The 14,245-nt window shown below is 45.8% G+C and overlaps 1 protein-coding gene across 1 annotated transcript in view; it reads left to right on the forward strand.

The window, feature by feature from the left end:
- The window catches only part of NPHP4 (nephrocystin 4), a 1,007,060-nt gene that overhangs the window by 132,600 nt on the left and 860,215 nt on the right, over positions 1 to 14,245 (forward strand). The window contains exon 3 of the mRNA XM_086921734.1: positions 4,377 to 4,529. Within this exon, the coding sequence (XP_086777860.1) occupies positions 4,377 to 4,529 (153 nt within the window). The remainder of the gene's footprint in view (positions 1 to 4,376; positions 4,530 to 14,245) is intronic.

Here is a 14,245-nt window from a genome sequence, read left to right on the forward strand (position 1 = left end):
GCTGCTCAGCCTCTATTTCCATTGCTTGTGGCAATTGGCCACACTTGCATTTGTAAGCCTACTGAAGCACACGAAAAAGCTATTTTCCAATTTACTTCGAGATGGCTTGGATGGTTTAAAGCATGTCCTTTAATTCCACAGATAGTGGGGCAAGGCACCACCATCACACTTCGTTGCCATGTCTGGATGCACTCAATTTGCCTCTCTGGAGACGTTCATGCCACTCTGATGGACATGCCCTTCGATGGAGAGCTGATTTCTAGGAGAAGACAGACTTGTCTGGCGAACATTTCAAGAATGTCAAGGTCAGTGCCTGCTCTCCGGACTGACTGGGTAAGATGGGGTCCGAGGCACTGGTTGTTGAACACAGGTGCACAATGTCTTTTTTTATTACTTGGGCTTTGCCATCAATTCCCAAAGGTCCCACCTCACTCCATTGCAGAGGCTGACCTTTGTAGGTGCAGTGCTTCATTCCACCTGCATGTTGAGAATCATGGATATTCTAGAGTGAGAATACTGGATATTTGTTAGAACTGACATCATTGGTGTGAGTCTCCCTTCCATTTTTGATGGATTGCCTCCTCTGTTTTGATATGTTTTTGCTGGATTTATGCTTTGGGCACTGTGCGACTGCTAATCAGTGCCACAGTGCAAGTGCTCCCCATTTTAAATTGATATACTGATTGGATTCCATGATGGGGTTATTTGATTTATCTGTCAGCCCCTAGTACAGTGCACCATGTGTGCCCAGGGCTTGTAAGTCAAATGCTGCTGGTGGGCTTGCAGCACTGGTTGTGCCACCCAAGGAAGCAGCTTGTAAAATGTGTCTCAGACCTGCCATTGCAAGGCCTGTGTGCAGTCTAGCACTGCCATGTCGACTTGGCCAAGTGCACCCACTTGCCAGTCCCCAAACTTTCCCTTTGCTTCATATTAGACACCCCTATGGTAGGCCCAAGGGCAAGGTGCATTGTAAGTATAAGTTAGGACATGCTCTGATGTGTGTAGAATTTTCTAATAGTGAATTTTAGCCATTTTCGTTTTTCACTACTGAAGCCTACCTGTTCTCATAGGCCAGAATGGGCAGTTAAGATTATTACATCCTTATAATCCTAACGGACTCTGGGAACATGGTAGAAATTCAAATTTAGTATACCTGAACTCAGAATAATAAAATACATCTTTTAGTAAAGTTTATTTTAATATTCTGTGTTTGCAAATACCACTTTTAGAAAGCAGGCATTTGCTTGCCTAACCATTTGAGCCTACCTCTGCTGGGTTGTGTATTCCTTGTCTGGGTTTGTGTGTGATAGGGCTGGGGAATTCCAGGAGACATCCTGGGACAGCCCAGTGGTGAATAGAGAGATTTACATCCAGATGGGAGGGAGGAGGGCGCCTGGGACCTGAATAGGGCTGGGCCTTCCTTCTACAATGCTGACTCTACCCCCTGTGGCTTGTCTGATGCCTCTGCCCTGCACTGTGAAAGGAGAGGAGGAATCATGGCAACAGAGTGCTCCAGAGCTGTATCTTCCCTCCCCTGTGCTGGCTCCACCTCCTGTGGGGCGTCTGATGTCTCTGCCCTGCACAGTGAAAGGAAGAAGAGAGTCATGTAAACAAAGTGCTGAGGAACTGGTTTGGACTAGGGAGAGGCCTCTCTGCCTTCAGAGAACAAAGGATTTTGGGGTATAAATATTGGGACCCTGATCCCAAGAAATTTGATCACTTCTGGAACAAGAAACCTTTCTGCCAAGGAGAAAAACCAAGAAAGCTGCAGGAGTTTGGAATGCCCCTCTGCCAGTGTGCTGTTTGCTGGGTTGGCCTGCAGTGGTTGCTTCATTGCCAAGGGAAAGGCGAAGGAACTTTGTAAGGACTTTCATCTACAGAATATTCTCCAAGGGCTTGAACTGTGCTTGCCTCCTGCTGAAGTCTCAGGGACAAAAGACTTCACCTCCAGCTCCCTCCTGAATTTCCTTGCTGGGAATTCTGACTCCAGTCACTTGCGTGCCGCTGGGAGCTGGAAGCACGACGCATCGAGGAGAAGCGTGTCACCGCCGCAGCTGAAATCATTGCAACGCCGGAGAAGCGAGCCTTCGCCGCACCTCCCTGGAAACGTGTGTTCATCGGATCTGTCTGCTGTCGCATCACCGGAGAAGCGCGACACCATCGTGAGAGTCGCCATTGCATCATCCGAGAAGTGCGTCGCAGGGCCTGTCGCGGCTCCAAAGTACAGAGTCGTCGCAAGCCTGCCAGGGCATCATTGCATCGTCATCGCATCGCCGCATCAAGGGCGCCATCTTCTCGCATCGCAACTGGATCATCGCATCGCACCAAGACGCCATCTTGCGCACCGCAACTGGCCCGCAAGATGAGAATCTACGCATACCCTCCGCACCGGTAAGGCTCACGACGAGTCCACTACTCTGCACAAGCATTGAGGTAGGACGCAACCGTTCTCCCGGGTCACGAAACCGATTCATCTCCCCTTTTGCGAGCCTTTTGTTCACTTTGTGTTACGCATCCAGGTACTTTGTTAAGAGCTTTGTCGCATTTACCAACAACTCGAACTAAGAGACTTTAATCATCTTTTAAGTAATCTTAAGTGTAGTATTGTGGATTTTTGTCATTTGTGGTCTTGTGTTAAGTCTATATAAAGAATACTTATTTTTATAAAACCTGTGTTGTGTCCATCTGTAGTGTTATCACTGTATTACTGTGTATATTCACAAATGCTTATCACACTTCCTCTGAGATAAGCCTATCTGATCGTGCCCAGCTACCAAGGGGGTGTGCAGGGGTTATTAAGGTGTGTAATCCCCTTATCCTGACTTAGAAGTAAGGGTCCCTATTTGGACAAAGGTGATAACCATTACCAACTAGAGACCCCCAGATCTAACAATATTCAAGAGTTAATTCAGAGAATGCCTGACTTAACCACTGCTCCTGGTTCTACAGGTCTTGCATCAGCTTAGCCTCATGGCTTTGTGAGCTTGTTGGCGTCACATGCCAAAGGGCTGATAAGGGCACTCCAGGGGTGCCTGCAACTGCAGTGTCTCAGATACCAAGAGAGCATCTTAATTCAATTGCATATTTTTCAAGTTGGTCCATTTTCACCTGCATTGGTGGAAGGACATCTCCAATGGAAGGTGGGTCACCCCAATTAGCCCTCCGCAAGGCCAGGCCAACGTGGTCACAGATGCCACATCACTGGGCAGAGACACCCATGTTGGTGACATGACGGCTCAAGACCTTTTGGTCAACGCTTTTGCAGCATCTGCACATAAATGTGCTGTAGTTGTGTGTGTGCCACCTTGCCATGAAGCCACTTCTCTATTTTTCCCCAATTTTTTTTGATTGTTTTTAAAACACTTCAATGTACTTACATGCCATTGCAGGCATTCTGTGCTTAATTTGTCATGGAAAAAAGTGCAGGCAGGAACCACCATCAGCACTACCTAATAATAAGGATTCGTAGTCTTGATTCTACCTCCTGCGTCTTCCACCACACTGTGCATCATGGGTCTTTGAGAACTCTTTTTCATTACTGTTTCCTCCCATTTGTCTCTGTTTTCCTCTATTTCTCTTACTCCTCTTTTTCCCTTTACTGGTTATCTCTCTTGTGCATTAGGTCGAAGTTTGATGATAAAAAAAATAGTCCTAGTCCCTGTCCCCAAAGGCCTGTGCTAAAGAACGATGATGGATTCAACCCAGATCTGTGACTGGGAGTGAGTGTCTGAAAAGTTTCAGCACTCCGTCCATCATCTCCTTGTGTTTGCTTTGTTCGCCCTAAGTTGGCGAGTTATGCCCAGACTTGGGTCCCTTGCTCACTTTGCCACTGGATTCCAGCTATCCTGGCTGATTAGGGGTGTTACCCCGAAACTGGTCCGTGGATATTTGTGTCCGGTCCAGGGAAGACCTGGCTTGGCAATTCAGGCTGGACTGTACCCATGAGGCACAGGGTCAAGACTGATTTGCATATAGCTGGGTCTGAACTGGGGCGGCAAGGTGAGCTAAAGAACGATGATGAATTCAACCCAGATCTGTTACTGGGAGTGAGTGTCTGAAAAGTTTCAGCGCTCCGTCCATCATTTCCTTGTGTTTGCTTGCCACCTGCAGCCACCGGTCAAAAATTTAGCATTGCAGTCATAGCTTTTTGCATATAAGTCCATATCAAGTTCTTTTTTTCTAAGTAGGCTAGACTGGAGCTATTTATTCAGTAGTACTGCAGTACAGTGAGTGTTTGCTCAGGACTAGCTGATGTAAGTGCATTTTTTTTTGTTATAAATATTTCAACATAAATAAATTGATCGGCCAGGTGAATGAATAATTGGGTCTCTACAGTATTATCCGCCTAACAAAACTATACGTATTTTTCATTGCAGAGATTATTAGAAGGGCTTTTAGAAGTTCAGTATCAACTCCGAATTTCCCTTTTCGACATCTCATACCGCCATTTCTTTGGAAAAACCTGGAAAAGTGCTGCAAGGCTTGTCAAGTCCGAACCAGGGCAGATACCCAACGTTAAGTTCAACGAGGTAAGAATACTTTGGTTGTAGCCCGAATGTTCATTAACAATGGTGTTTTGTACATAAAATATATAGAAAGGCCAACTGTCCCTTAGTATTGGGATGTGTTCAGGGACAGTAGAGAAAGCATTATGGCAGGCAATAAAAGAATGACTGCAGTTGTATATTCTGCATTATGCCATCAAGCCTTTCTGAAATGTCACTTTTGTTAACTTGTTTCTCATATATTGAACTGATTTCTTGTGTGTTAATGCCTCACTGTTCCGGTCTTAAAGACAAAAGCCTTTTGCTTTATGGAATCTGTTGCGATTAGTGTGACAGTAGTGCAAAGTAAAAACTGGCCATTACTTTTCGAAGCTAAACATTGTTTTCCACCTCTGTTTTTATTTCTTTCCTGCTTCTCTAAACACTGGTCTTCATGATGAGAGCACCCAGGTCTCCTGCATCTAAATGTTTAGAGATTTTTACTGTAATATCAGGGTTCTTCCCTCCTGTGAAAAAGAGGAGCTTCTTAGAGAATTTTTGGTTAAAATGAAAAAGAAATTGAAACAGTTCAGGTGTCGGGTTCCTTTGACCAGTGGGGAACTTTCTGTACCGGAAGTATATTTTTTTTATCCTGCTTGTTTCTTACTGGGATTATCAGAGACAATTGGTTTTTTCCGGTTACATACTCTATCACTTTGAAGCAGGACCCCAGATAAAAGACCCGGAGATTACCTGTGGTGTTTGAGGTACCACCTAGTGTGGTAAAGGTGGCCTGGTTGCATCACAGCAATGTTTTGCGCTGCATCTGTGATACAACCTGGCCACGTCTTCCTGCTGTGTGAACTACATCAAAATATCACATGGCAAACGGGTATGTAACTAGGATTGGGGTGGATTCTCGGATAATCTGCCACATGATTATTGACGTACCTCTATTCTTTCTGCTATTTAATGTAAACAACTGAAATGTGAAGGCGAGACCTGCAGTAGACTGCAGAATACATCCGGGCTTTCGCAATGCGATGGCACTGCATGTCATGTCGTTTATAGTGACAAGGGCCACAGAACCACATTTTTTTTAAACAGCAGCAGCTCAGAAGGGAAATGAGCATGCAGAGGTCCATGCAACAATTGTTGCCTCAACTCACGGATGCAGCGTTCATTCACAAAGGGAAAGTTGTCTGGAATGGGCAGCTTCCATTGTGGGAACGGTTATCCGCGGATAAAGTAGTCATTAGCCAGTCAGTACTTTGCAGCCACAGAACCCATGATGAAGCGTTGACGCATATCTAATAAAGAGAAAAGGGGATCGTCTCTTTCCACATTTTATTATATTTTTTTATTGCATTTTCAAAAATAGAACATACAACAATGGCGCACAACCACAGATGTCCAACTAGTAGGTGGTAGACATAGTTCCAAAATGCATAGTGCGCATAACACAAATATTATAAAAGTAGAGACGGGATTCCCAGGGTCCACATATGCATATAAATATGCACATTTCCAACAAAAGGCTAATATAAACAAATTGAAATAAACATCTACATGCTAACACTTCAGCAGAATGGTTGGGTGGATATCACCATACATCTACTACTGTGAAGCCAGGTTGTGTGACCTGACGCTGACCTGTGTATTCGAAGGCTTTGGCTCTATCTCGCCACTTAATGGTACAAGGGAGTTTTGTTGAGGAAGGAGAGTAAGGACTCCCAGATATTTTTGGGGCAAGGGCGTATGGGCATTAGCTCCCAATAGTTGGTTAATTGTTCCTGGCAGTATATGACATCCTGCAGCCATGTCTTGTATGTAGGACCAGTCCTGCGCCCTCCGTGTACTGCCATCTAGGCTTAGCTAATAGTAGCAACATGGCAGTGAGGCTAGAACAGGAGGCACGCATGTCCGATACATAGCTGAGGAGCCCAAACAAGAGGGAATAGGTTGGCTACTGACCAGTGATATCATGAGTAGCCTTGTAGACTTCCCTCCAGAACAGCACTATCCTCGGGCATAGCTACATAAAATGTATATAGTCGTCCCAGGGGAATCCACAGTGCAAACCGCGTGGATTGGGCCTCTTTCCACATGCTTTGTTGAACGATTCATAATGCATGCCTGATGAGTTGCAATGGTAATTGCAACTGACAAGGCTCTTGGTTTACATCGCATTTTCTGTTTTTCATCCAGAGAAGGTCCTTAGGGCTGTAGTTCTACAGTGTGCAGCAGATGCAGTCATCCAGAGTACAATCCTTTGGGGTGCAGGTCAGGTTTCCAGCAGGGTAGCCCTTCTTCTTGTTGTTTCAGGCAGGGATCTGAGTTGCTGGGCATCTCTCCCATTTATATTCAATGTTCCTAGGCGACAAGCGGGGGGGCACCACTGACCAATGGGGTGCTGGTTGCCACCCCCGGGTATGACCGCTTCCTCCAAAGTGTGGCGTATTCTAGATCCAGAAAGCACTATTCTGCCAAAATTCAAAATGAAGAAACTCTCTTGGAGGTTAAGATCTGGCAAAGCCATCCACTGGTGTGGCTGATTCTCCAGTATTAGGGGTGTCTTTCATAGATTCACATGCTTGAATATTCCCCGTCGTCGAAGTGGGAGTCCCACGGTACATAAAATAGCAGTAATATATGCATGTATACATGAGAAATATCATAAATAAAATATACATACATATAATGCAATAAAAATGTAAACTTAAAAAAGTACCATAGAACAAAATAGGCCCATTGAAAAGCCCAAGGGAGAATTCACTTTAGTAACTTATAGGAGTCATTATGTGTTGGTCCACATTCCAGCCAATCAGACTGTAGCCTCCTCTAGAACCTTCTCCTCAGAAGCCCAAGTCCTCAGATTTTCTACCGCACGTCGTGTGAAGGGAGTCTCCCTGAGCTCTGCTCAGTTTTTTCCAAGTTTCTTCTTATTTCTCTTCAATAATGTCTTCTTCAAAGAAAACTTTGTTCAAGGCTTGTCCATCCTGTGGAAAACTGCGCCTTTTTCATGAGGATCCACACAGTAAGTGTATTTACTGTCTTTATCCGGACCATGTTGTCTCTACCTGCAGACTCTGTCGCAAATTTCCTCCTAAAACATTGAGGGATAGAGAGGCTCGTCTCCTTCTGTGGCTACAGAAGTTGAAATCATCTGATAATGTCATTTCCGATGTTGAGAGTATGTCATCTGGTTTTTCGAAAACCTCTCAGAAGCGTGGGTCTGAGACTGAAGTCCCCTCTCCTTTTCTTAAGAAGAGTAAAAAGTTGGGATCTTTCAAGGATGTCTCCTCACAAGACGCGCCTACGGGACCTGGCTCTCTGGCGTCTCGACCCAAGACCATGCCCTCCGTATCTAAAACGGGCATTGGCTCGTCGACGGGCTCGTCGACGCGTCCGTCGACGTCTTCAGCGTCTACGAAGTCCGTTGTGGCAATTTCGACGTCGACGACTACTTCTTCCATGTCGACTAGCTCTGCCACGACGACGATCATCTCGTCGACGAGCAGCCAAGAGGTGAGACCCATCTCGTCCATTATTATGATCTCGTCGATCAAACCCTCGACGAAGAAACCATCGTCGACGCACCCACTGTCGGCGGCTCCTCCGTCGACGAAGACCAAGGCATCGTCGTCGACGACCGGATCTTCGTCGACGACAATCCCGTCGACGATACCATCGACGCCGACGATGAACCCCCCGTCGACGGCTGCTCCGCCGACGACCTCCTCGTCGACGGCAAAGACTGCAACTTCGTCGACGGCCTCGTCGACGGCCTCGTCGACGACCTCGTCGACGGCCTCGTCGACGACCAAAAAATCGTCTACCAAGTCAAAAATTCCTACGCCGGATTCAGCGGCGCCAACGAAAAAACAACTAGAGGGTGTTAAAGCTGTACAACTATCGTCGACGGGCTCGTTGACGACACAACAACCTCTACAATCTACTGCCACCTTCAAGGTGGTTTCTACTTCGTCTCTCAAGACTGTACCACTTATACAGTTAAGTCCTATTAGGAGTGGATCTCAACCTCCGGAGAAATTGTTTCAATCTGGAGCAGAGGAATCTGGAAATGATTCTGAAGTGGATCAACTTTACCAACCAGCAACCAGTCCATCGGATTTACACATAAAGTGTCAGGACTACAGTGACGAGGATGAGGATGCGGATAATACCGTCGAAGATGGGAATGTCCTTTTTCCATTAGATAGCTCACAACAACCAAATTATGAACGCTTTACACAGATTCCTATGTCTATGGTGAAAAACCTGCAACATATGCTGGATGACTACAATCGTAGGTTTCCACCATCGCCGCCGCCTTCCCCAGCACCTCAAGTGCAGCGGTCTCAGCCTCCAGCTCCACACCCTCCGTCTCCAGTGCCTCGACCACAGTTTCCAGCACCTAGGCTTCAAGCTCAGGCGACTGTTGCGCCTACGTCTCCTTTGGGTGCTGCTCATGATACAGATAATGAGGCTCAAACTCCACAAAACACTGGAGATAATGACACTGATGATGAGGAAATGCAGGAATGGGACAATTATAGGGCACAGACACCCTCTACTCGACCAACATCACCAAGAACTTCGCCACCAGTGGATATCGCGAGTTTCCACAACCTTATGGTTCGTGCAGCGAAGAGGTTCCACTTAACGTTGGAAACACAACAAGCGGAATGTTTTTTGTACGATTTTAAAGACTTACCTCAACGCCAAACTCATACCATTCCTATCATTGATCACATATGGGAAGAGGGTCTAAAGTTAATGGAACGTCCTAACTCCATTCCAGCCGTTCTACCTAGACTGGACAAAAAATATAAAGCGCCGCCTACTTCCCCGGCCTGCTTAGTTTCACACCCTAAAGCAGATTCAGTTATCACTCAGGCGGCACAAAAAAGGTCTCGAAATCCAGCCATACCCCTGACATCCCCGCCGGATCAGGATGGCCGTAAATTGGACTCAATTGGTAAGAAATTTACCTCAATGGCAGCGACAACGGTAAGAGCTTCCAACGCCTTAGCCATACTGGGTCGATAGGACCGTCAAATGTGGTCCGAGATCGCTGGTCTACTCCCCCAAATGCCCGACTCCATCCGGGATGAAGCACAGGCCATCATTCTCGAGGGAGAAAAGATTTCAACGGAAATAATCGACTGTGCCGTCGATATAGCCTCTACTGGTTTCCGACAACTGGCGGGTGCTGCAGTTTTGCGTCGCCAAGGCTGGCTGAAGTCAACAACATTCCGTCCGGAAGTTCAATCCAGAGTGCTAGATTTGCCCTACGATGGCGAGTCTCTGTTCGGTAAGCACGTTGATGATGCTTTGGAACTTATAAAAAAGGACACGGATACAGCGAAGTCCTTAACAACTCTTCAATATCGAAAGAGGCCATTTCGTGGGGCACGAGGTAGAGGAGGAGGAACCTCTACTTTTCGAGGCACAGGCCAATATCGAGGATACACTTACGACAACAGACAAAGAGGATCCTATCAATCCCAAAATCGTTCATCCACCTCCAGACCTTACCAGCGGAAGTCCAACTACAGAGGTGGTGCGAACACCAGCAAAAAACAGTGAGAGGATTGTGCATCTTGGAGGTCGAATCTCGAAATTCTTCTGCAATTGGTCGAACATTACCAACGACCGATGGGTCTTGGACGTGGTTTCAAAAGGACACACCCTGGAATTTACGAAATTTCCCCCCGCTCGTCCGCCTTCGGGCCCACCTTCTCCCCATTTCAAGGAACTGTTGGCCCAGGTGCAGCTTCTGATCAGAAAAGGAGCCATAAAATTGGTACCGCAATGTCAACGCGGCAAGGGGTTCTACTCCCGTTTCTTTCTAGTAAAGAAAAAATCCGGAGAGTGGCGCCCCATCTTAGATCTGAGGGCTCTAAACAAGTTCATCGCATCAAAGACTTTTCAGATGCTAACCCTGCTTCAAATCTTGAATTTCCTCATTCCAGGAGAGTTCTTTTCGACAATAGACCTTCAAGATGCATACTTCCATGTGCCTATTCACCCCAGGCACAGGAAATACCTTCGTTTTTACAGTCGGCCAATTTCATTATCAATTCAAGGTCCTTCCATTCGGCCTTCGGTCGGCACCGAGGGTATTTACCAAGATCCTAGCCCCGGTGGCCGCCTACCTGCGCTTACAGAGCATCCAGTTTTATCCGTATCTGGACGACTGCCTCATAAAAGCCAGGACTTTCCAACTGACACAGGAACACGCACAAGTCTGCATATCCCTGTTCGCAACGTTAGGTTTCTCCATCAATTGCCTAAAGTCACACTTTCGCCCTTCTCAACAACAAGACTTTCTAGGAGCCTCGCTCGATTCTCGGCTAGGGCAAGTGTTCGTTTCACAAGAACGTCAGAGCCGAATGTTACAGAAAGTTCAATTCCTGCAGTCAAGACAGTACGTTTCTGTCCGGATGTACAAATCATTCCTCGGCATGGCTTCCTCGTGCATTCAACTGATTCCCAACTGCAGACTGCACATGAGAGTCCTTCAAGAAGAACTAGACAGCCAGTGGAAGCCACATCTTCTCACAATGCATCAAGGTCAAATATGCCATCCGGATCCGGCATACCTTCAACTTCATGCCTGGAACCTGAGTACAATGAATTTGCACACATGAATATCGACAAAGATTGTAGGACAGTACTAGCAAATGCTCGAGCACAATCTACTGTCAAAACTTACCAGTTGAAGTGGAAGCGTTTCTGCGCTTGGTGCTCCACTAGATCACTAAATCCCATGCGTGCTCAGCCAGAACAAATCTTGCCATTCTTTTTGTCGCTAGCAAAATCAGGACTATCACACTCCACCCTTAAGGTTTTTCTGGCTGCTATCTCTCGTTTCCGCCATGATGGCGTAACATCTTTGTACTCCTCCAGGATCATAAGACAGTTCTTCAAGGGCCTTTTTAGGATGTTCCCTCCAATCCGTCGGCCCCCACCTTCATGGCGACTAAACCTAGTTTTGTCTCAGCTGCTCTTGCCTCCATTCGAGCCCATCCATTCTTCCAATCTGAAATTCCTCACTTGGAAAGTGGCTCTGTTGCTTGCTCTGACCTCTTCTAGACGCGTCAGCGACATTCAAGCCTTTACTATACAACCACCGTTTTTGCAATTCTCCAACGAGGCTGTTACCTTGAGAACAAATCCCAGTTTTATTCCTAAGGTTCCCAGTGACTTTCATCTCAATGAACCTATTGTTCTTAAGACTTTCTTCCCTACACCTCAATCTGCAGCGGAGCGCTCCTTACACACTCTGGATGTGAAACGCTGCCTTAAATTTTACATTCAACGCACAGCTGCCTTTAGAAAGTCTGATCAATTGTTTGTGGCATATGGCCCAGTATGCAAAGGACAATCCGTAACTAAACAGACTATCACCAGATGGATATCGTCTGCCATATCCTATTGTCATCAACGGGCTGGCAAGCCCCTTCCTGCTCCTGCTCGAGCTCATTCCACGTGAGCTGTGTCAACTTCTGCTGCCCTCTTTGCGGGGGTACCTCTGAGACAAATCTGCAGAGCTGCTACTTGGTCAAGCAGCCATACTTTTACGAAGCACTACTGCCTGCAATCAACAGATGCCGCGGATGCGGCAGTAGGTCAAGCGGTGCTGCGGAATCTTTTCCGATAAAGGTGAGCCTCTGTTGCTACCCGCCTCCAGTCATAAAGGTATTGTCATGTTTTTGGTTTTTTATTGCTTATTAAGTGATAAGTTATGCCTAAACTTAATTTGTATCTTCCTTTATGACTCATGTATGGTTTACTGCTTTCTATTCTTATTCAAGCATGTGAATCTATGAAAGACACCCCTAATACTGGAGAAGAACAAAAGTTACTTACCTGTAAACTGTGGTTCTCCAGTATTGGTGTCTTTCATAGATTCACATGCGACCCTCCCATCCTCCCCTCAGAGGCTCTCTTCTCCTCAAGCATTTATACTTACTTGTGCTACGAAAATCTGAGGACTTGGGCTTCTGAGGAGAAGGTTCTAGAGGAGGCTACAGCCTGATTGGCTGGAATGTGGACCAACACATAATGACTCCTATAAGTTACTAAAGTGAATTCTCCCTTGGGCTTTTCAATAGGCCTATTTTGTTCTATGGTACTTTTTTAAGTTTACATTTTTATTGCATTATATGTATGTATATTTTATTTATGATATTTCTCATGTATACATGCATATATTACTGCTATTTTATGTACCGTGGGACTCCCACTTCGACGACGGGGAATATTCAAGCATGTGAATCTATGAAAGACACCAATACTGGAGAACCACAGTTTACAGGTAAGTAACTTTTGTTCTTCCCTCACACCCCCCATTCAGCCCCTCTGCTAATCTAATTACTTGGACTCCTGCCTGTCTGGGGTGGCAGGATGTGGGGATGAGCCTATGTGCTGTCCTGACTTTCATTCCCTCTTTGAAGACCAGTTTGGCTAACCCACCCCATCCTGTCTTTGCTTTGCAGCTGCAGGTCTCCTTCCACGAAAAGCTTCCTTTGTCTCAGCTCAGGCCATTGCGCGCCTCTTTGAGGCAGCTTGGCTCAGCCCAGCAGAGACCGGCCAATCAGAGAAGATCTGCTGGAATACTGGATTTTGGCTTATCAGAAAAACACGATCTATAACTTCTTTCTGCGATAGTTAAGATAAATCCAACAGTGGCAGGTTGGTGGGTTTATTATAACTATCATTTTGATACTTTGAAGTAAATTTGTACCCCACTTCAATCATAGTTATACTTTATTAAAGCATTCCTATGTTAGCCTATGGAGCCAATGATGCTACAATGGGGAAAAAAATTAATTGGAAGTTTTTCCCTAAACCAGGGCATATAAAACATCTTCTAAAATGTCCCTTCTTATAGTTACAAGGCCCCTAAGGCACCTAGGAGTGACCATAGGGGTGACTTAATGTAAAAAATAAGGTAGTTTCATACTTTGGAAGTACCGTTAATTCCAAAGTCGAATTTGCATATAAGTTATTTTTAAAAGCAGCTTGCAAAGCAGGGCTGCCTTTAAAATGGCAGCAGGCAACACAGCAGTGCACACTTAAGTGCATTAAAGCTTCTGGGCCTCTAAACCTACATGCCCTATCATATACTAGGAGCTTACTGGTAGGTTTTCATCACAATTACACCTAATTGCCATGTACCTTTTACTCAAAGTCCTGGCTGTGGGTCTGGTTAGCAGAACCCAGGGCACAATCAAGAGTCAGTTACCACCAGTATCAAGCAACAAAATGGAGGTGGTCAGAGCAAAAAGGATGACTATCTCACTTATAGCATGTAGATTGGGGGTTATTTATAATAGGCCTCTGTAAGGGGTTTATGGTGACAATATCCTAGGACACTAACCCAGCTTAGTGCACAGTACTCCAGGCGCACTAACTCATCCCTTTTACACTGCATCCGATGGGCATGTATCCCTGCACCCACTGCATTGCATCCTAATGAGGTTAACCACTGTACCACAACCTAGGAATATTAACCCAACATACTGCAGTTATTCCTGGGTACATTAACCCGTTACACTACACCTGCATTATGCTGAGATCAACCCAGCTTATTCAGTTACATCCTTGAGATGCTGACACACTGCACTGCATCCTGGCATACCAATCCACAACACTGCACTTTTTTGACAGTTCTGCGTCCTTTTATATATTTTGTAAATAATTATTTTCAATAAACAGGTGCTGAAAGGATAGCCACACCTTCCTATTTC

This window comes from Lissotriton vulgaris, chromosome 5, assembly GCF_964263255.1.
Source record: "Lissotriton vulgaris chromosome 5, aLisVul1.2, whole genome shotgun sequence".
Classification (NCBI taxonomy): domain Eukaryota; kingdom Metazoa; phylum Chordata; class Amphibia; order Caudata; family Salamandridae; genus Lissotriton; species Lissotriton vulgaris.